We start from the raw sequence: 22486 nt of genomic DNA, 5'->3' as shown, positions 1-22486 counted from the left end.
TTAAATTTGTTAATAGGAGGGAGTTCACGCTGCGATGACTACCTATGCCATCGCAGAAAAGTACGTTTATTTGTGCCATGGCCTTTAGCATGAAAGCGCTAAAGTGAAGTGAAGTGAATTTTCTGTTGGTGTCAGTATTTTGACCAGAAGTGTTTTGTTTGGTGCGAGTGTGACGTTTAAGAAAGGATGAAATAGTTTTTTAATGTTTATTTGTGTTAATTACTTATTTACAGACATTAGATTATGGTTCTGCTCAGCAATGTAGTCATTTTTGACTGCTTCAGTTATGTGTGTACTTTTTTATCGTTATGATGACGATGAATATTAAGCCAAAATCTCTTTATGACACCGGAACTGACGCGAGAACGTTATTTTTTTTCGGTTATAATATTCTAGATACGTAGTAGTAAAGAGTACATTAAATAAGCATTTAGGTGATAATCATCTGAGAGTTTTGAAATATACTTTTTTGAAAATTACTGTTGCACAATATCTTTTTGTTCAGTAATCATTGTGCTTCCTGAAGGACAGCCGTGTTTATGTGAAAATGAATTTTAAAATGAGAGCAATAAATATTTCTTTTAACTTTTTACTTGCGTTTATAATAATTTGTGATATATTGAAGAAAACTACTGCCAGACAATATTCAGATCAATTCGTTGTGGAAATACATGGAGGGCCCGTTGTGGCTAAACAATTCGCAGAAGATCACGGATTTAAATATCTCGGTGATGTAAGTTATTTTTTATGGAGCTGATATATATATATATATATATATATATATATCGAGAGATAGAGAAAGACTACTTATTCACTTACAGAATTTATTGCTTTAATATATCTTTTAAAATAGATTAATTGTCAATAAAACTAGTAAACTAAATTGTATGCATTTTAAGATATTTTAATATTGATAGTAGTTTTGTCGGAGTACCTTCCATTTGTGTATAAATGATAAATTGTAGTAGTTTTTCTTCTTTTTGATACATGCTTCTGATATTAATTTTGCATTTTATATAGAGAAAATGTATAATACAAATAATTAATTAGCATAGATGAGACATGCATTTCCTGTTAAGTGTTCAAATTTAATTTTGTCAAATTTCAAATGCTAAGTGTTACAATGTCAAATTTTAAAATACTAATTTTGTCAAATTGATTCAACTTGTATCTGTAAATAATGTATTAGTTTAATATTCTTTTAGTACTTTTGTAAGAGAATGTTTATAAAACTTATAAAATATAGTTACTATTTTGTATGAAGTACAACAAAACTTCAAATAAAAATACTTTGTCAACATTCTCACATTGGGATAAAAGAGTTAACCTAGCAATATTTTTCTTTGTTTTTGCATTAATCTTTTGAATAAATGTTTTGAAATTAAACTATTTATCTCTTTAAAAAATGTGCAAAATTATTTCGAGTAATTTTTAAAAAGAAATAACTGATATTGAATTTCTTTAAAATTTGTCTTGGTTTGCTCTTTAAGTGTATTAATTGCATTTCATATTAAACAAATATATATAAAAGATAAATTATGGTAGCTTTTACCTGTGCTATAAAGCTATTCATATTCTTTGAGCAAGATATATTTTAATTTGAATTTGTGATAGATTTTTAACCACAATTATTATATAGTTCAGTTCATTATATTTTGAAATTTGAAATGTGATAAATAAAAATGATGTAAATTGAAAAATTCTGACAGCATGTTTGATAAGTATAAGCATACAGTAGAAAAGAAAAGAATATTAAGCATAATAATTCATAGACATCTTTAAATGCTTCTAACTAATGCAATTTTACAGATCAGTAGGTTTGACTATAAATTAAGGAGAATTAAATTTGTTATATTGGGGTTACTTATTTTTTATTATCAAAGAAGTTTTTCATTGAGTTTTTTTTAGGGTGAATTTGATATATAATAAAATTTTATTTGTTGATTAACCTCTTATATCTGTTTAATTTACTGTTACTGACTTTATAAAATTAATTTAAATTTAATTAGATAAGTTATGAAATTTACTAATAAAATTTTTTAGATGCACGGAGACCATTATCATCTACAACACAAAAGTATCATTAAAAGATCTCTAGAGAAGAGTAAACATCATCATGAAATTCTGATAAAGGATGAAAGGGTAAGAAATATAATTTTCTTGTTTACATGTGTAATAATATACCATTCTAAGCAAATTTTTTAAGTGTCATTAAAATAGCTAATATACTAAAAAATGTAGGTTTTGAAGTTATAGAGAGATCACACATGAGTAAGGATTTATTTGAAAAAAGTTTTGTATTGGAAGAATAATAACATATACAATATAAAGAACTGTCATATATTGGCAATTCCCATAGACTAGGGGAAAAATCAGAGGTATCCTTTATGCCCATATCTGATTGGGCTGGTGGATCAGGTTGTAGAAGTAACAGTGACTCCCGTCTTTTGTTACCTCACATTCTGAACAGCTGGGTGTCATTTTAAAAAATGTACTATTAGCTTCTTAAGAAGAAAAATTATTGTTGTAGCAGCTACAAAGTTCTCAACATGTATGTTAAAAAAAGATATTAAATAAGTAGGAATATCACAGAGAGCAAAAGAAAATATCATTGTACAGAGGTTTATCATTATACATAATTTCACTGTTTGTAAATATTGGAATTTGAAAAAAAAAAAAAAAAAAAAAAAGTAGCATTTTTAATTTGCAAAATCTTTGAGTTTTGTATGGTGCTTCTGTTTCCACTGATTTTGTAAAATACACTCTTCTCAAGCTAATTCTGATTGTATTATCATATAAATGCACTTGTAATTTCAGTTTTTTTTTTTTTTTTTTCATTTATTTCAGTTGGATGGCATAACTATGTGTAGGATTAAATCTCTTTAGTTTGAAATTTATGTAAAATGCTGATACACGTATGCCACTTTTTATTTAATTATGTGAAATTGCGAGTGAACTATTTTAGCTTTTAATATGTAATCATATAAAATTGAAATTTATTGAATTATAAATACTGAGATACTTTTTTTTATTTATTTTGCTTATAATTAATTTTTTTTTATATATATGTTCATAGGTTAAATCATTTAGTCAACAAATCATTAAAAAGAGAAAGAAAAGGGATCTGCAAGTGTTGACTTTGGAATTGAATGATCCCAAATGGCCAGAGATGTGGTATTTGGTTGGTATTTAGATTTTTTTTCTCCATATTTTTTGAATAAAATGCTAGTGCATTCTACAGTATTTCAAATGAAATACATTAAAATCAGTATAATGTTTTCATTGAATTAAAAAATAAAAATAAATATTGAATTATATTTCAAAGAAATCTGCTGCACTTCAAATTTAATATTTTGATGTTATTTTGTTTTCTATTGATGTTTTAAATAACCAGGAAGTTCAGCTAATTATTGTTTATACATTCTGCTAATAATTTATACATTCTGTTAAATGTAATGATCTTAATCATATACACAGTCATAATCTAATCATATACAATACATACACAGAGAGAGAGAGACAGAACATTATATATGTTACTATTAGTATTGGTGATTTCATCCAATTATTTTTATTTAGAATCGTGGTAAAGGACTTGATATGAATGTAGAAGCTGCTTGGGCAGCTGGTGCCACAGGAAAAGGTGTAGTAGTTACTATCTTGGATGATGGCTTGGAAAAAGATCATCCTGATCTTATTCATAATTATGTAAGCAATCATTTTGTTACTATTCATTAATAATTGTGTCTCAGAAAATTATAATTTAAACTTCTACCATAATACATAATTTTATTCATTAAAGGTTAATTTTAAGTCAAAACTAGTCTGTATTAAAAAAAAAATCATTTGTTCATTCTTTAATAATAATTTTAGAACATATAAATGTCTGTCTGTTTGAACATGTTAACTCAAAATGTAAAGTAGTAAATGAATAAAATTTTGCATGCAGCCTTTCCTTGAAAATTACAACATTTTCACCTTACAGTTAAAGATAAATAAAATTGAATCAAATTGTCAATAGAAGAAAGCAATACTACAGAATGAAATTGATGCATGAACAGGTGGTAGCATTTAGAATAATATAGTAAAGTAACAAAATTGTTTTTTGAATGGTAGTTTATGTTGTATCTATAAATCATTGGAATGAAAAAATTAAAAGCTACAGTAACAAACTATTAGTGTCAATGACAGTCTTAGACACTTTTAGTTAAAAAATAAGCTGTAGTAATTTGATGCTATTTGAGAATGCTTAATTGCAGAATTCATTTGCACAGTCATCTTTGGTCACATGCATTTAGCGATATTTTGATACAGAAGTATGCAAGAAATTTTATAGGAGACCATCCTCATTTTTTTATATTGTATTGTGAATTACATGAATATTCTTTCTTTAATTTAAAATATATCTTGTTTTATTTTAATAAGAAATTAAATAAAATACTGATTAATAGCTTTATATATAAAAAAATTTGAATTTGAAATTTCTTATAAAAACTTGATTTCATACATGTAAAAATATTGATATTTATTTTTTAAACGAATTTTCCAGGATCCTAAGGCTAGCTATGATATTAATGGTAAAGATTCAGATCCACAACCAAGATATGATGGTTTAGACACTAACAGGTATATCAGACAATTATGAAAAATTTGCAGATGTATATTTCACCTATTCAGATTTATATTGATGGTTTATTACATTAACTATTCAGTCTTTCTATGCTTCTAACACATTCATTTCAGAATTTACATATAGTTTTACATATGTAACAATCAAATTAATCAATCAATTTTGTTATTATAAAGAAATATTAGAACACTATTTTTGGGTTTTAATACTGAAATATATATATATATATATATATATATATATATATATATATAATATACTCTGAAAACTTTGACAGAATCTTGATTATTAAAAAAAAATATTTTTATGATAAATTAAAAAAATGCTTTAAACAACCAAGCATTGTTGTCCTTCCTCTATTTTAATTTATTTTGACATGTAAATCTATAATATTTTGATTTTATAATAATTTCTAAATAACAAATACTTGCACTTGTTAGTGTCTTGCAATAAATATGCATTAAAACTAATTGCTTATTATGAAAGTTAGATTTTTTAAAATTACATTGCTTGCTACTCTAAATGTCTTGCTTTAATTCATGGTCATAATAGAATATACTTATAATTTTTAATTAGCAGCTAGGCAATTTTTCAACTATATCATTTCATTAACCTATATTTCTATTTAAGCAAGGCATTATAATTCTTATTTCATCTTACTGTTCAGACTGAAAATTTGTCATAAAAATGTTATATATTAAATCTGATGCTAGTATAGAAAAAAAATTTATTTGATAATTATTTTCTATTATCAAACACATGTCTAATTGAATTGAAAAATTCTGATCATTACAGGCATGGAACTCGATGTGCTGGAGAAGTTGCAGCAAGTGCTAACAACAGTTTGTGTTCTGTAGGAATAGCATTTGAAGCTCATGTTGGGGGTGAGTATATTTTTGTAAATTAAATGGTAATAAAATAAATGTTTTTGACATCCTTGATTCTTTTATTGATTTATATGAATTGTTTATTTGTTAAACTTATTAAATCTGACTGAAAGGAAATACTAATTTTAACTTTTGTGCATGGTAAAGTTTCTGTGTATAGCATTTTCTGAAGTATAACTGTATAGCAGTACTTGTAGATAAAGATGTGTTAAAATAACTGTTACTGTAGGCCAAACAAAAGTATTTGTTATCACAACTGCATTCTAAATTATAAACATGAATATTTTTTTAAATATTATTAAACATATAATTGCATCCATTTTCATTTGACTCCAAAACACAAAGGATGTAAGCTACTAGGCTCAATTTTAAACAGTTTATTTGTTATCAGTATTTCAAAATTTATCATGATTAATAATTTTGAATGTTTGTAACTGGCATTATGTGAAATAACTTCATTTCTAATAATAAATATGATTCATTTTTAATTTGTAGGCAATTAATTGAATTTACAGCTTTTAATCATTTTTTTATGAAATATTTCTTTTGCTAGTTTTTTTATTTGATTGATTTTCTATCTTTTACAATAAAGGGATTCGCATGTTGGATGGGGAAGTTACTGATGCTGTGGAAGCTCGTTCATTGAGTCACAATTTCCAACATGTAGATATTTACAGTGCTTCTTGGGGTCCTGATGATAATGGGAAAACTGTAGATGGACCTAGTGAGCATGCCCTTCGTGCATTTAAAGAAGGAGTTGCAAAGGTTGATCTAGTATTTCATTTGTTAATATCCAGTATCATTGTTTCAAAAGGCTTTAATATTATATTGTAATGTATTTCATTTATTAACAGTCAATATCATTGTTTCAAATGGTTTTAATATTATAATTTAATGTATTTATAGGGCAGAAATGGATTAGGTTCCATTTTTATTTGGGCTTCTGGTAATGGAGGACGTGAATATGATAACTGCAATTGTGATGGTTATACGAATTCTATATGGACTTTATCTATCAGCAGTGCTACAGAACATGGTTTAGTGCCTTGGTATAGTGAAGCTTGCTCTTCTACTTTAGCAACAACATATAGCAGTGGTTCTTCAGGGGAAAAACAAATTGTAAGATTTTATATAATTGTACTGTATCTCTTTTCATAGACTTTGTAGTCTATATTAAGATTTATGTCCTTTAAAAGTCTAATTTTTAGTATTTAATTATTAAAACTTTTCATTTCTTTCCAGTTTGCATCTGAACAATTTTTATTGTAATAGAATAAAATATAACAGTGGTTTATTTTTATCTAATAAATGAGAGAAGCTTTTAGTGAAACAGAAGATCTAATAAGTGAAAGAGAGGCAAATGTAAAAATTGCAGTTATCTTCAACTGAAAGTCAATTCAATTCATATTCAATCAAAAATCAATATCTTGCAATTCCACATTAAACATATCAAACTAAGGATTCTGAATTAATGCATAGATACCTATGAAATTTTGGCAGTGTAATTGTTTGTAGTAGGTATTTGGTTAAATATTTTAAGCCTTAAGTTTAATTTTTTAACTATATAAAGAAATTTCAATAATTGAAGGTCAATAATTATTATTCCATGTCTAAAGTTTTGCATTTTCTTTCCCTTTCTTTCTATCACTGAAACTTTTTGATATTGCATTCAGATGGCATGAGTTCCATTGGTCAAGAATTGTCGAATAAATCAAAGTTCATAAAAACATATAAATTAGAAATTGGATTTATCTTTACTTTTGTAATTGAAAATGCTTAAGCTTTTAAAAATTATTTAACATTACAATGTGTAGATCTATCATTTGAAAATTAGACATAGGAATAATATTTAACTTCAAGCAATTTCACTTTTAAAAATGAATATTTTTAAAAGACAGATTTTTCAAAGTGTCACAATTTCTTAATTAATGTGCAAATTTAAGAGCTGATTCTATTCTGCTGTATAAATTGAAATTTCTCTCTCTCTCTCTCTCTCTTTTTTCTTCTTTTTTTTCTGTATTATTGTTTATATTTAAAAGTTATGGCATACACCTTATGCCTTAAAATTTTTTTCACTGTAGTTTGCTTATTTTCTTTACTAATATATATTGATTTGAAATCTAAATAATACCTTTATAACTTCAATTTTGTAATACTCTTAGGTCACAACTGATTTACATCATGGTTGTACTATGACTCACACGGGAACGTCTGCTTCAGCTCCTTTGGCTGCTGGTATTTGTGCTCTTACACTTGAGGCAAAGTATGTATAAGTGTTTTTAGATACTTGTAGATCTTTATTGCTAAGACTAAGAATGCAAAATTTGTAGACATAAATAATTTCATTCAAAGAAAGATTGATAAATATTAAAAAAAAAAATGTCATATCTTAGGTTTTCTGTTTGAAAAAAAAAAGTATTTTTAAATATTCCAACCTCTCTATTTTCTCTCAAATTTTAGTTCGACCTTTATTTTTCATATACTATTAAATTTTAGTCTGTTTTTTTTTTTATAATCTTAATAGATACAGTTAGTAGATTAATATTATTTTTAAATGATGTTGAATGTCAGTAACCTTTGAATCAATTATTTGGTGCTTTCTTCCACTTAAAAATTTTTTTTGCAATTGAAATTGTTTTCCTTTAAATATTCCTAATGGCTCACTATCATTAGAAAAGGGCAGAATTAAAAAAAAAAAAAATCATACTAGCCACTGTACCTGAAGCTCTGTCTTATTTGTTCTATATATATTTATAAGATAAGGAAAAGTAAAGGTAGTTTTAATTCATACATTTTTTGAATTTCTATATATATATATATATATATATATATATATATATATATATATATATATATATATATATATATATATATATATATATTTCCTAATATATTTATCCTAATTTGAATGATATCTTCAATTTTAATTTGAATGATAATGGATTTATATTAAGTTAAATAAATAAGTATTTATATTAAGATAAATAAGTAAATATAAGTATGTCAGATAAATATATTTTTAGTTTCACCATCATTATATTTGTGTGTGTTTCTTGTATATGTAATATCTGTATACTTGTGTGGTTATTCTTTTCATTATTATTGTTAAGTCTGTGTATGCCATAAAATGCTGTTCTGGTTTAAAAATAGAAAGTGAATCTAACTAACAAAAGCAAGGTATTTTTTTAAGAAAAATTATTTAGTGTTAAAAAATGTTTAACAACTAGTATTTCAATATGTAATGGCATATATTAAATCGTGTGAAAATTTATGAAAGGCATATGAATGAAATAAGTCTTAAGTTTTTTTAGTGTTTCATTAGCATAACTGCAAATCTTTGTCTATTCAGCACATGCTGTTCAGTTTGCGTAAATTGTGCTAAACAGGTTTTTTTTAATGAATAAATAGAAATTTCTTATATTTAGAAGAATAGAAAAATATACAGAACAGGTGAACAAATTCTATTTCCTCATTAAAAATGTTTTATTACCATGCATGCTGTTATTATCTATCAGCAGATCAACAGATGGTAAAAGCCTGTTTTTCTAACTGTTTTTAATGCAGGTCTTACTACTGTTTATTGCTTTATACCATGCTATTTTAGAATAATACAAGATAATTTATTAGTGGCTGAAGTACCATATATTTTTAATGTTCTCTTTTCTGAAGTTTATTATCTTTATTTCTGGATGTCATGTTGGGAAAAATGTTAGAATATTTCATTGGATTAATTTTTATATTAGTTACTGTATTTCAGTGTTTGACAAACAGTAATTCAGATTTTGAATTCAATGGAATTTGATCTATATTTATTTAAAACAAACAAACAAAAAACAGATACTTACAAAAAGTATGAATTTCTTTAGTTTTGCATTTTTACTGTAAATTATTATAAATATTTTTTTGTAGATTTTTTTTTTCTTTTTTACAAAATAAGTTTGTTTCCCTTAAATTCTTAAATTTTTAAATTTGGGAATTTTAATTTCTTTATTAATTTTTCCCCCTTCTATTTAAAAAAAGTATTGTTTTAACTATGTTTTAATTCATAATGCACTTATTTAAATTTTATTACGATAGTCAGTGGTTGAAAGGAAAAATGTTTAATAATTTAATAAGACAGTTGTGTTTTTCTTTTTTTTTTTTCACTTGTTTATATTTTTTCCATTTTTTTTCTTTTGTTTATCAGAAAAAATACCTTTTATTTCCTACTATGCATATCTGAATTTTTTATTTTTACATTTTTCAGAAAGAATATTTGAATTATTATCTTAAAGATGCATTTTTTGTGTGTTTGCTTTTATTGATTTATCACACTGAAGCTCAGACTAATAAATTAAATGCCATTTAATTAAACTAATTAAAACACAACTTTAAAACTATTTATGTTTTAGTAATAATAATTTTTTCCTTTCAGTCCAAACTTGACTTGGCGAGACATGCAACATATTGTTGTTAGAACTGCAAATCCAGCAAATCTTTTTGCACGTGATTGGGCAACTAATGGTGTTGGCAGAAATGGTTAGGTTTTTTTAGAATTATTTATTTACATATTTTTGTGTGCAGTAGTTTTTTTTAAAATAGAAATGATATTTAGTCTTTAAAAACTCTGTACCATTAATTGAAAGAAGTAGAAGATTATTTATTTTATTTATTGTTGATGTTGTTGCTAATCTTCATGGCCTGACTTAGTCATACCAAATCAAAAAATCTGTTAACAAGAAGCAAATCAAAACGAGGAAGGGAGAAGAATAAATTTCTCCCCAAAGAAGTCCTAGACAGTCTAGAATATGTTCAGCTGAGGCCCGATGTTGGCAGCATTTCGGGCAAAGAGGGTAAGATTTTTCACCCTGAGAAAAGAAGACACATTTATGGTGGCCTCTGGCAAGGCACGACAGGCAAGTGTTGGTTTTTCTATCACAAGGAAGAATTAAGGATTGTCCCGGCTTATTGGCCCTATACCAATCATGAGTAGGGGGTACCATCCAATTCTTCTTATTTAGGAATTTCGCCTGAGAGAGGAGTTCTAACTATGCGAGTTCAGCAGAAGATGAAGTCACTAGGCTGCTTCCTTTCTTTGCAAGCCTGTCTGCTATTCCGTTACCAAGTAGATTCACATGAAATGGGATCCACTGGAAATGAATATCATGTTGGAGTGAAATCAACTTCAACTTCTGAAGAATAGACAAACTTGCTTTGTCTCCATCATAGGTTCAATTGTTAAGGTGTTCCATTGAGCTGCAGCTATCAGTAAGAATCCAAAGGTTCTTATAATTATTTTTGTGTAAAATGGTCTTAAGTCCCTCATTATTTATTGTTATTCATTTGATTTCACTTTTTAAATTTAAATACAAATGAACTAGTCTACAAATTTGATTCTTGTATAATAATATTCTTGTGATAATTCCTACTGTAATTTAAATAAACTTTCTGAATGTGAGTTCATAAAATATAAGTCATACAAGAATTTTTAATCTCAATATATGCAAGTTTCAAATTTTAATATTTTAATTATGACCAATAAACAGAAATATTTTAATTTTCAAATTTCATTATAAAACTAATAGAATAAATTATTAAAATATGTACAAAGTGAAGTATTATATATGGAAACATTTGAATCTTAACAGTACTATTTAACATATTCTGTTTTTAAGAATTGTCATGTGGATATTTTTTAAACACTTTTTTCACATCACTATATGACAGTGATATATTATGCAATATGCATTATATAATGTGATATTCCACTAACTATCCTTGAAATATATCTCAAGGTGTATAATTTCAAACTATTATTTAAATTAAGATGAAGAAATATTAATTAAAAACAATAGATGTAAGAATTTCACTATTTAGAAGTTTTCATAATTTCTTTTAATATTTTTTTGTTAAAATTTACATGATTTTAGAATATAATCCTAAGATTTGAAATTAATTTCTGCAAAAGAAAATGATAAAAATATTATGTCAGAAACCAACAAGTTGAACATTTTGATATGTTCAGTTCTTCATTGTGAAGGATGTATTACATTAATAATACTTAAATGCATTGTGTTTGCTATGTGTAAAAGTTTTCATGTTAATTTACATGAAACATGTTAATTTGTTATACATGTTAATACATGTTAATTTTTTGTAAACTTAATTGAATTAATTTTTTAAAATAGTGAGCCATTCATTTGGTTATGGGATGATGGATGCTCATGCCATGGTGAAATTAGCCAGAATTTGGAAGACTGCACCAGAACAAAAAACATGTGAAATAAGAGGACATGATATTAACCAGTTTGTATTCAATTTTTCTTTCCTTAAATTGGATTAATTATTCTGGCAGTAACTTTTAATTGAGAAAATTTCTGATAAGAACTATATTTATTACATGTATAACTTTTCAGGCTTAATTCTTTTCTTTAAACCTATGTATTACATATTTACACAAATAGTTCAAATACTCAGGTTTTAGAAATACCAGGGTTTGAAAATTTAAGGAGGTTGAAGATTGCTTAGAAATAATCAAATTTGATTATTTTATTTTCAGGTATATTATGCCAAGAAATAAAGCTGAAGCCACTCTGTCTGTAAATTGTGCAAATGTGAGATATTTAGAACATGTACAAGCTAAACTGACCATATCTGCTATTAGGCGAGGAGATTTACATGTTTATTTAACCTCCCCTCTGGGAACCAAGTAAGTGTATGCTAAATTGTAAAATGTTTGATGTGAAATTTGAAAATACTAATTTTAAGAAATATCTATTACTATAGTAGGTTAAAAATGTTTCATCCCACACCCATACATCATTCAATTTTTTAAAAAATTATTATTATTAAAAAATATCTTCCAATTAAAGTAGTTTTAGTCTTTAGAAATCATGAAAACTGCAAAATTTCATCTGTAAACAATTTTGTTCACTCTATTAACTTGTTCAACTATTTTCTCAAAATTCAGAATTCCAGCATGCTTTTTTTTTTTACCTTTCTTAGCAAAATAACTGTTTTCAAAAGATGTGAAATTTAATGTGTTTTTATTTGATGTGGTTAAATTTATTTATTATTATTTATTTATTTTGCCTATCAGAAATATTAATTGTTACACTTATAATCTAAGTATCTTATATTTTTTTCAAATTGAAGTTTGTCTATCTCCAGTTGTTTAATTAGTTTAAATTATGCTTTTATGGTTTTGAAGTATATTATACTTTTATAGTGTTGCATGTAAATATGAATTCACTTCATTGTAATTTTTCTTAGCCTAATATTTTTTACTCAATATTTCAATCTAATATTTAGATATATTTGCAAAAATTGCATTTTAATAGTTAATTTTTTTAAAAAAAAATTCTACAATTCTAATTTTGAACTAAATGCTAGTACTCCACTTAAGTCATAGGCACCTTATGCATTGAGTTTTATCATTTAATAAATGAATAAAAATGCATAAATTAGGAATATGTATGCATTTGTAAAAAGCAGTGAAATAGGATCAGTGAAATGTGTACTGCACTAGGAATGCTTAGACATTTTATGAATAACTGTAGAATTGTTTATAGATTAGTCAGTCTGATACATGGTGTTTATGATTTTTTTTTTTTGCTAATTTTATAATAAATTGAAAAATTTCTCATAATGTTTTAATTAGGATTAAATTTCTAAAAAGTTTTTTTTTTCCTCTTAATTATTAGCTTAACATTCAGTTAATTTAATATCTTTCGTTTAAATATCTGATAAAAATAAGGTCGTGAAATTTTTTGTTCGGCCATTTTCTATATGAGGTAGATGTTTTAAAGTTTTTTTTTAAAAAAAATATGAGATAACTAGAAAATGACTGCTATTTGAAAATCTGACAGATTTTGAGAAAAATAAAAATACATTGTGTGATGGATAACAAATTAGTCATTAAAGTAAAATTATTTGGTTAATAAATAATTTGATAAGTTTTAAGTATATTTTAAACCAGAATTTAAGTAATTTTTTTCAAATGTTGATTAAATGTATGAATAATTCTATTTGTTCATTTATATGCAATAATAATAATAGTTTTGAATTTTCATTAGTCAAATCCCATCCCCTTTTTGTGCGTTTCTTGGGCATGAAATTGTCTGTTTTATGTCATTTGTGCATGCAAGTTTTTTCAACCACAATTTTAAAAAAATTATCCAACTGAAAATAGCTAAAACTATTTGTGCTCTTAATGGCCAGTTTTTTAATTTAAACTTAATATATCATTACAATATTATATTACATATTTTAAATTTAATATGAATATTTAATATAATATTATAATGAAAGCCAAACTCTCTGTAGCTGCAAATTAACTTTTAACTCCAATATTCATGATTTCCATTTTTTTTTCTGTCATCAGTGCTCATTTAGGTTTCATATTTACTTGTTTGACTAACTTCTCTCTGCTCTTTCATTTTTTATCCTGTTTTGATTGATTTATTTCTTCTTTTAGTAGCACTTAAATAGCAGCAAGGTACAATTTTATGAACCTTAACATAAATGCCACTTTTTTTAGGTTTATTCTCTGAACATAAAAACTTTTTCTGGAAGTATTTATTGTCTGATTTTACTTTCATTTGTCACAATCTTTAATTGATTATCTAGCATTTTAATTCAGATGATATAAATTCAGTTTTTTTATAAGTTAATTTTTTATCTTTTTACAGATCAACTTTGCTTGCTCAACGTCCTCCAGATTCATCTCGAATGGGCTTCCAAGACTGGCCTTTTATGTCAGTCCATATGTGGAGTGAAAATCCAAATGGTATATGGAAACTGGAAGTTTTTAATGAGGGTAGATATGGAGGTGAGATATAAATTATGTACTGTTTTTACACCTTAATATATTTCCAAAATCCTTTAACTTTACTATGTGTAATTCCTTTAATATATGTTTTTCTTCTACAAAGAGTATTAAAATAATATCCTACGGTACTTGTAAACTGAATACTTTCTTATCATTTGAAGTGACCTTCATTATCTTCAAAAATAAACTATTAGCAACATCATGCTGTGATAATATTCCCAAGACTCTAAAGAGATAACTGTATCTTTTTTTATTGCTACTTTTTGCAATTGCTTGTAAAATGATTGGGTTTTTATATATTAAGCCCTTGTAATTAAAACACGGACTTTTATATAATTGTGAATGTAAAATTGTAGTTATTGAATAAGAAATTTTTGATAACCTGTGGAATATTCTGAAAATGCTGGAATAAAGAACTTTGTTAAAATCCCGAGATTCAGTTATGCATGACTAAAATCAAAATCATTAAACTACTAATATACTTTTTAATTGGTTTGAAGCATTCATTGCTTTTATACAGTATACAAAGAATGTACAATTGGTTAATTATAAGTTGACCAACTCTAAATTTAATTCATAATGGCAATTCTTTTCTATTCTCTTGGCACAATGTTTAAAATATTTTGACAACATTCTGTTACTTCAATTTTTCCTGCTCTATAAAAATTCATTGAATTTTTATGAATGTGATTTTTTATTATTCTAATTTTAATCAGGAATATTCTAATCGTAAGAATTCATTTATTTCAGGCTAAATATCACATATAACTTGTGCATTTTCTTTTTTAATCATTTTGAGTACTCTCTTCGCCTTATAATGACACATTTTGTGTTCAGCATCATTGGATGATATACAGAATGACACCTCTAACATATTTGATCTAAAATTTAATAATGTTCTTTAATTTTTTTGTAACAGAATTTATTCAGTTTAAAGCCAAAGAGACTATGATAAAAATTCACATTGAGAAAAGTTGAAGTGAAGGTCTGATATTGAATATAGAAAGAGAAAATTACAATTTGATTGGTTAAAAATATCAGTGATATCTTGTTTCTAATATTTACTGTTTTAATAAATAATATATAATTGAAAAACTTAATAATAATAATAATAAGTAATTTAATAAATAATTAAAAAAATATAATTAAAATTTTTTTCATAGTTTTAATAATTTCATTAAATAAATGAATAACATTTGAAATGGCTATATACTATTTATTAAAAAGCAATTGTAAACTTCTATATAAACAGTATGTATCCTCTAATGTGTTGAAAGTTTTTTTAAAATGAGAAATTATTTTTTTATTACTTTTATTGATTTAATACATTACAAAACAATAAAATTCTTGAATTAATTAAGAACCTTAAAAAATAATTCACTTATAAACACTCAGGACAAATAATATTATTTAACAAACAAAAAATATTTCAAAAACATTACATCTTTTTTATTATCTTATTTCGACCAGATAAAATGGATTTTATGGGTTTTTTTTTCTCTGTGTACTAGGTATTAAAGTAAGTTTTATTTTATTGTTTTCAGTTGATATGTTTAGCTTGTTTAAAAATTATTTTATTAGATGAGTTCTTGTGAGAAACTTTGTGATTTAATATCGGCTTATCTTTTTTTTTTTTTTAAATCTTTTAACATCGTAATTTTACTAATTAGTTTTTAATTAGTCATTAGATACTACTTTTTACTTCATGCAGTCTTATAATAATTTAAAAATGTATTCATGTAATTAATTTTTATACACGTGATGAACTGGTCAGTGGGCCTTCTTTATCTTTTTTGATTATCTGAGATCACTGTCTTGATGCAGGAATCATTAAAAGCGTCTTTTGAGAATGTGTTGATTTAGTAAATTAAATTCAGTGAAGCATTTAATTAAAAGTTTTATTTGGAAATGAATGCATAAATCGACCATTTTTAACATGAACTTGTAATTGAATTTAACAAATATAATGGAAATATAGAAAATTCTTGGATAGAGTGTATAAAATTGATATATAATTTTGAATTCTCTCTGCCCTAAGAAACCTCTTGTGTGAATATGCTTAAAAGTTTGCTCAATTTTAAGCTTATAATTTGTGTGAGTGAATTAGTACTGGGTTGCATAATTCTTGCAGTACATTATTTGTGAAATTCAATTTAAACAGCATTGCATTGATTGCATATGATCGAATTTAATGAATCTATAGCAATTTTTATAATTATGATAGTCAATAATTTTTCTAAACTAGTTTTAATTAAAAGCTTAGAAAAATTATTTGATTATGTCTGTTGTTAAAAATATTTAGAAATGATAGTTCCTATTGCATATAAAAGAAATCATGCTGTAGATATTAAATATGGAGGTGACTGTTCATATAATAATAATTGGGTGAAAGTGGTTTCTCCTTTCTGTCTTCATGAATTCAAATAAGTAAAGTTATTCTTTCATTATCAACAAAGAATAGTATTTTAGTATAATGTATTTTCTTTTCTTTTTACCTGTGAGGAATGTCCATGTTCTGAATTTCAATGTATTTTGTACTATTTTTTATTAGGCCGTGCTCTATTAAAGGAGTGGCATCTTATTCTTTATGGAACAACTGAAAATCCTGATGATTTTTTGCTGAAGAAAGATACTTTTTCAAATTTTCATCATGAGAATTCTGGTGAGATTACAGTTCATCATTCACACGAATCTCGAAGATCTTATGATAGGAATCCTATTATCAAAGTGCCTGATATCATTACATTTCATCAAAACAAGCCTGATGGTACAGGTAAAGAACTGTATTTGAAATATATAGCTTTTTAAATATTTCCTAATTTGTTGTAATGTAACTTATAATTTATTACTTTTTAAGTGATTTATTTATGTTATGGATATCTGGATCAAGTGAGACTTTTATATAGTAACAGCATGAGTGGGTTTGTGTTGATTAGTAAAAGTGTAGCTGTGTATAGTTACAAATTCTGCTGCTTTCTGAGGACTTTTTGTTTGGTTAAATAAGGTGTTCTGATCCCATTGATTTGCTCATTTACACCAATTTCTTCCCTCCCCCCTTCTTATGAGTAGAGTAGGGAATTCGGTGAAAAGTTGATGTGTTTTCTTCTTGCTTCTTTTGAACTATGGCATGTTGTGTTGGCTGTGTATGGCAAATCATTAGATGAATGGTGGTTTGTTGTTGTCTTATATATCAAATATTTTGGCACTTGTAGTATAGTCACTTAATTGATTTATCTACTAGGGATCAGGCAAAAGCGACATTTAATGTTTTTTTTTATGGGTTCTAAAGCTATTTTTTGTATGGTATCATCCACTATGGAACGCAACCCAACAAAGTCCAATCCCTTTTGTTACCTGCTTGAGGTCCTTTAATAAATATTCAGGTTGCAAGGAAGTCTCTAAAATGGAGTTATTTTGATTCTGCTCATTATTTGATCATGTTGCTGCGAATTCATCTGGATCGCTTTCTGTTCCATTTTTGCAATATATATAGAGAGATTGTTGGGAAATTTATTGAAACTAAATGCATCACTAATCAAATTTGTTTTTTTGGGGGGGGGCTGCTATTCTTATCTCTGTCACTCTTCATAAATCTAAACTGTGCCCGAGTTGTCATCTCTGGATATGAGTTATCACATTGAGTTAAGAATCAAGAACATATTTCGAGAAAGCTGGTTTTGTGTACATCTTTGCATACTAAAGCCATTTAAATGTTTCTTATGTCAATATGTTTTGGAATTTCAAAGTTTTCCTATCTTGTGAAACATTTTCCCAATGTTCAAGTGGTTCCCAGTATTCATCAATTGAATACTCTTTCATATACTGTCCTTTGGAGTAAAAATATGTGGAATCACGTAAATCTAGTTGTCAACAATTTCTCAGGTGGCAGTAAGAGGAACTAGTACTAAAGTTCAAAGCAATAAAAAAACATTTCATATGCTGAAGCCCATAAACGTGTATTCCAATAATTATCTCATTTTTTTTGGTGCTGTCATCAAGCAAAGTAAATCTGCAGAACTAATGGAATAATTTGCACAAACCAATGCAAATGTAATTTTTTTTTTTAATACTACTACTCTTGTTCTGCTTCAGCACTTACAGATGCTAAGATCTGTACTGTTATGCATTCATTTAAAAGAGAAAAAACCAATTAAAGTATTGATTAAAATATTACAGCAATTTGGTAATTGATAATTCTGATAATAATTTAGTTCTGACAAATGAAGCTGATAGTTCAAATACAGATGCTTCAGTCAATTATTCCATATTTTTAAATATGCTAAAAATGACCATATGTATACTGCAAGCACCTAACCATTCAATCTTCTACTAAAATCCCCTTCTCCCTGTATTTAAAACAAGAAATAAACTAAAAAAACATAAGGGAATAAAAATTAAAGTTGAGGGAATGAAAACTAAAGTAACATTCATCTAAAGTTTGATGCAAAGCATATTGGCATCTCAGTATAGTTTTATATCATTCTTACAGGTTTCCCTGTTTTCAAATTACTATTTTTCAAATCTTGAAATTTTATCCATTCATTGTTACATAATCATCTTGTAGTTCATGTTTGCTTTTATGTTTCAGTTTGTGGAACTTTTATAATCTGATCTTAGATTAAATCACATTCTAGATACAGTTTGAACAAAGCTCTTCAGCTAATAAACTCTAAATTCCAATCTAAATGTTTTACGTTTTCTTTAATCTTTAAAGAATAATTTGCGGAATATTATCCAAAAGAGAATAGTATTATATGTAAATAATTTAATGATTGATTTAAAAATCTTCAATTTAAAACAAGTTTATTTTGAAATTTCAAGAATAGAGTGTAAATATAAAATTAGACAATTAGGAATACTAATAATTAGATAACTAGCAAAATTTATAATTTCTTTTTTGCAATTTGCATTTCCAAGAAAAATTTTGCCCATAATACATCTAAATATAATGGATTTGTTATTTTATTATTTTTTTTAGTGTTATATTGAATTTTCAATATCATTAATCAAATTTTTGAAAATTCATCAACACATACTTTAATCACAGTTGTTTAAGAATATTATCTTCTATCTTATTCCAAAACAACTAATAGGAAATATCTTTTCATATTTTTAATGAATGTATTTTAAGCCGACTTTTACTTATAATTATCAAGATTGGACATTTTAGAAATCGGTAGAGTTGATGTGCAAACAATTTTTTTCTACACATCACATAATTTTAATATTTTTAAAAGTATATGGTATGTTGCAACTTTTAAGTTTGAGTCCAATTTAATTTAAAAAATTTTAAGAAAGAACAAAGAATTTATATGAACATTTAAAATATTTATAGACTTCGTGCCATTTTTGCATTGAATATTTATGCCTTTGAAGGACTAATTTTAGTTTATTATTCGGAAATAAGATTATTCAGTGCATAAGTGATCCCTTTTCTTTCACTCGCTTTTGTCATCAACAAATTAAACTAGTTCAAATTAAATAATTTACTGTTTGTTTCCTTTTAGGTCATCTTTCTTCTTCCAATAATGATGCAGTACATGGAAACTTGGAGCACAATAATGCTGCACTAGTTACAATTGATCAAGTTATGTTATTAATGTCAATGTTTGTGTTGGCACTTATGAGCCATATGCAATGATTTAATTAATTACATAAATGAGGATTTTAAGACTTAATTGGTGCATTTGTCATGCTCATAGTATACAAATGTGATATTCTGATAAGCATGTTTGAAAGACCTAAATAATTTACATGAATTAGCTCTGTGCTGAAAGAAATAAAGCTGTGATTTTAATTTTAATTCCATCACCCATTTAACAATGCATCTGTATAAGAAATATCCTTTCATATTTTTTAAATCCTATACTGACACATAGCTTTAATATATTTTAGGATCTTTCTACTAATGATAGTTTATGTAAGTAGTTTTTTTTAAAATTGCATTCTTCTATCATGGCCATACTTTTCATGATATTGTGACTATTTTCCTAAATGAGTAGTGTTTCATTGTTTGAGAGAAAGCATACTTATTTTTTTACTTGTATACTATTGATTTTATTCCATATATGTATGCTTATTTATATTATTTATTAATTCAATTGACTTCTAGTTAAAGAGCACAATTTTTTTAAAACTTTTTGATTTATCTTATGTTTTGTTATTAGTATTTCAAATGATAAAATGTGACATGAAGTACTTGTGTATATATTTTTTATTCCCAATGTGTTGCAAATAGATTAATTACTGGTGATAAGAATTTTTTTTCTGATGAAACAAAATTGAAATTTGCTAATAAAAAGTTTTCATTTGTTAAATTTTGTAACTCTTTTAAGATGCTATTACCGGCCATATCCTCCTTTATATCCAAATATCTGTCTTAAATGATATTAAAAGTTAGATTTTATTGTTTGATGCAAATGAGATATTTACCATGAATTTGAAAAATTCAAAGAACTGCAACAACAGTCATAATTTAGTAAGTAAAGCGATGCATTAACTGTTTTTATTGCCATTATCTCTACTAATGGTAAAAGGTTTGTTTGTTGGCAATCTAAAGTACAGATTGTTAGATATAGATCTATTTGGCTCAGTTATGCTCTGGAGGATAAAAATATAGATCTTGGCAAGATTTTTTTTTTCAGAGTGAAATTTTAGCATTAATCTGCAATAATATGGAAATATTATAGCACAAAAACAATTATTTTGAGTTTTCAGATGATGTAAAAATTATATTTTTAACCATACCAATTTCATAATCATTCAATTTTTTTTCTTCTGAATTTAGCCTATTTTTGAACAATGTATTACATTAATGCTCTGCAAATTAATGCAAATTATTTTCATTATTTTTTCAAATATTTAAGTGAAAATTACATTTTTAAGTGCTGTGGAATTTGACTCTTATGAGAATGATTCATATACACAATGAACCAAAGAGGTACTAATTTCTTCAAATAGCATAGCTTTAATTTTTATCACAATTTAATGCTTAAAATTTTCTTGAGTGACTCATGAATATTAAGTTATGCATATGAGATTTAATTGAAAGTTCTAACCAGCTGATTGTAAAATACAGCTAGTAAGAAATAATTTTATGATGAATGGACAATGAATTTTATCTGTATGACTGGCTATTTTTAATAATATATACAGAGTTCTACACTAGTAGCAAACATAAATTAACTCAATTTAAACAGTTTACTTCATTCAAGGGTTCAGAAACTTATGTCAGTTTAACAGCTTTACTATAATTCTCTTGCAAATATACATATGAATAATTTATGACAATTGTAGATAAAAATTAGGATTTTTTAAAGTTGAATGCTCTTCATATTATAAAAAAATATCTTGTATACAGATTAAATTACATTAAATTTTTTTTCTTTATAACAGATTACAAAAATGATAAAATTTTACTTACTGTATAATAAAAGTATTTTAAGATTTATAAAATCCCAGCAGTAAATAAATATATAATAAAAAAGATTGCACAATACACCTATCAATCCAGACAGATATAATAAATTTATTTTTAAGAATAATACAATATGTAGATGAGAATATTGATTTGAAGGTTAAAATATCACAAGTTGAAACAAGCTTTAATAAAAGGATATAAATATAACATCCATATATTTCAGAATAGGAAATGTATATAAGAATTCGAAACATGAAACACCAGAGAAGTAGAATATAAATATAAAAGCAGTAGCATTCTTTTTCTATACACTAAATGAATACAGATTTGAGATTCAAATTATTGATCCCCTATAACAAGTTTTCGAACAAAGTGATCTTTTGAGCAACATCAAGTAAACCAATATACTTGTTGATGAATGAAATTAGATTTATTATGTCACTACTTTCTAAGCATTTCATTCTTGTATACTTATCAATGATTGATATCTTAGACGATTGTTTTAATAATTCATTAGATATATTACAGACTGCATAGTTTTTAAAATACATTTTTTTCTCTTTTAAGTCTCAGGAAATACTGAAATTAAAACTTATGCATGTAATTTAAAAATTTATATAGTTATTAAAGTTAAGATCTGAAATGCTATTTTCAAAATATTCCAATTTTCTTTTTGTTTAAGATTTGGCATTCACTGTTCATCATCTTTACAAGTTTGGAAAAAATAAATACATGAGAAG

The 22486-nt window shown here is 25.6% G+C and overlaps 1 protein-coding gene across 1 annotated transcript; it reads left to right on the top strand.

Annotated features, from left to right (window-relative positions):
- Positions 1 to 118: 118 nt before the first annotated feature.
- On the top strand, positions 119 to 20558 carry LOC129968835 (furin-like protease 1, isoforms 1/1-X/2). Its single transcript, XM_056083112.1, has 15 exons — positions 119 to 733; positions 2044 to 2142; positions 3077 to 3181; positions 3580 to 3708; positions 4550 to 4626; positions 5426 to 5514; positions 6110 to 6282; positions 6424 to 6636; positions 7680 to 7780; positions 9932 to 10035; positions 11685 to 11802; positions 12056 to 12205; positions 14187 to 14326; positions 16878 to 17099; positions 19834 to 20558. The coding sequence occupies exons 1-15, from the start codon at positions 548 to 550 to the stop codon at positions 19965 to 19967; spliced, it is 2040 nt and encodes a 679-aa protein (XP_055939087.1). The 5' UTR covers positions 119 to 547; the 3' UTR covers positions 19968 to 20558.
- Positions 20559 to 22486: the final 1928 nt, after the last annotated feature.

Source organism: Argiope bruennichi, chromosome 5 (assembly GCF_947563725.1).
Source record: "Argiope bruennichi chromosome 5, qqArgBrue1.1, whole genome shotgun sequence".
Taxonomy (NCBI): Eukaryota; Metazoa; Arthropoda; class Arachnida; order Araneae; family Araneidae; genus Argiope; species Argiope bruennichi.
Note: the sequence above shows the minus strand (reverse complement) of the source record. Positions and strands in the feature narration are given on the sequence as shown.

Bases quoted from the DNA above. Each gene is read 5' to 3' on its own strand.
- LOC129968835 (XM_056083112.1), top strand. From the start codon at position 548: ATGAATTTTAAAATGAGAGCAATAAATATTTCTTTTAACTTTTTACTT. The intron at 7,781-9,931 runs GTATGTATAAGT...TTTTCCTTTCAG, and splicing joins GCTCTTACACTTGAGGCAAA to TCCAAACTTGACTTGGCGAG. The intron at 11,803-12,055 runs GTTTGTATTCAA...TTTTATTTTCAG, and splicing joins AGAGGACATGATATTAACCA to GTATATTATGCCAAGAAATA.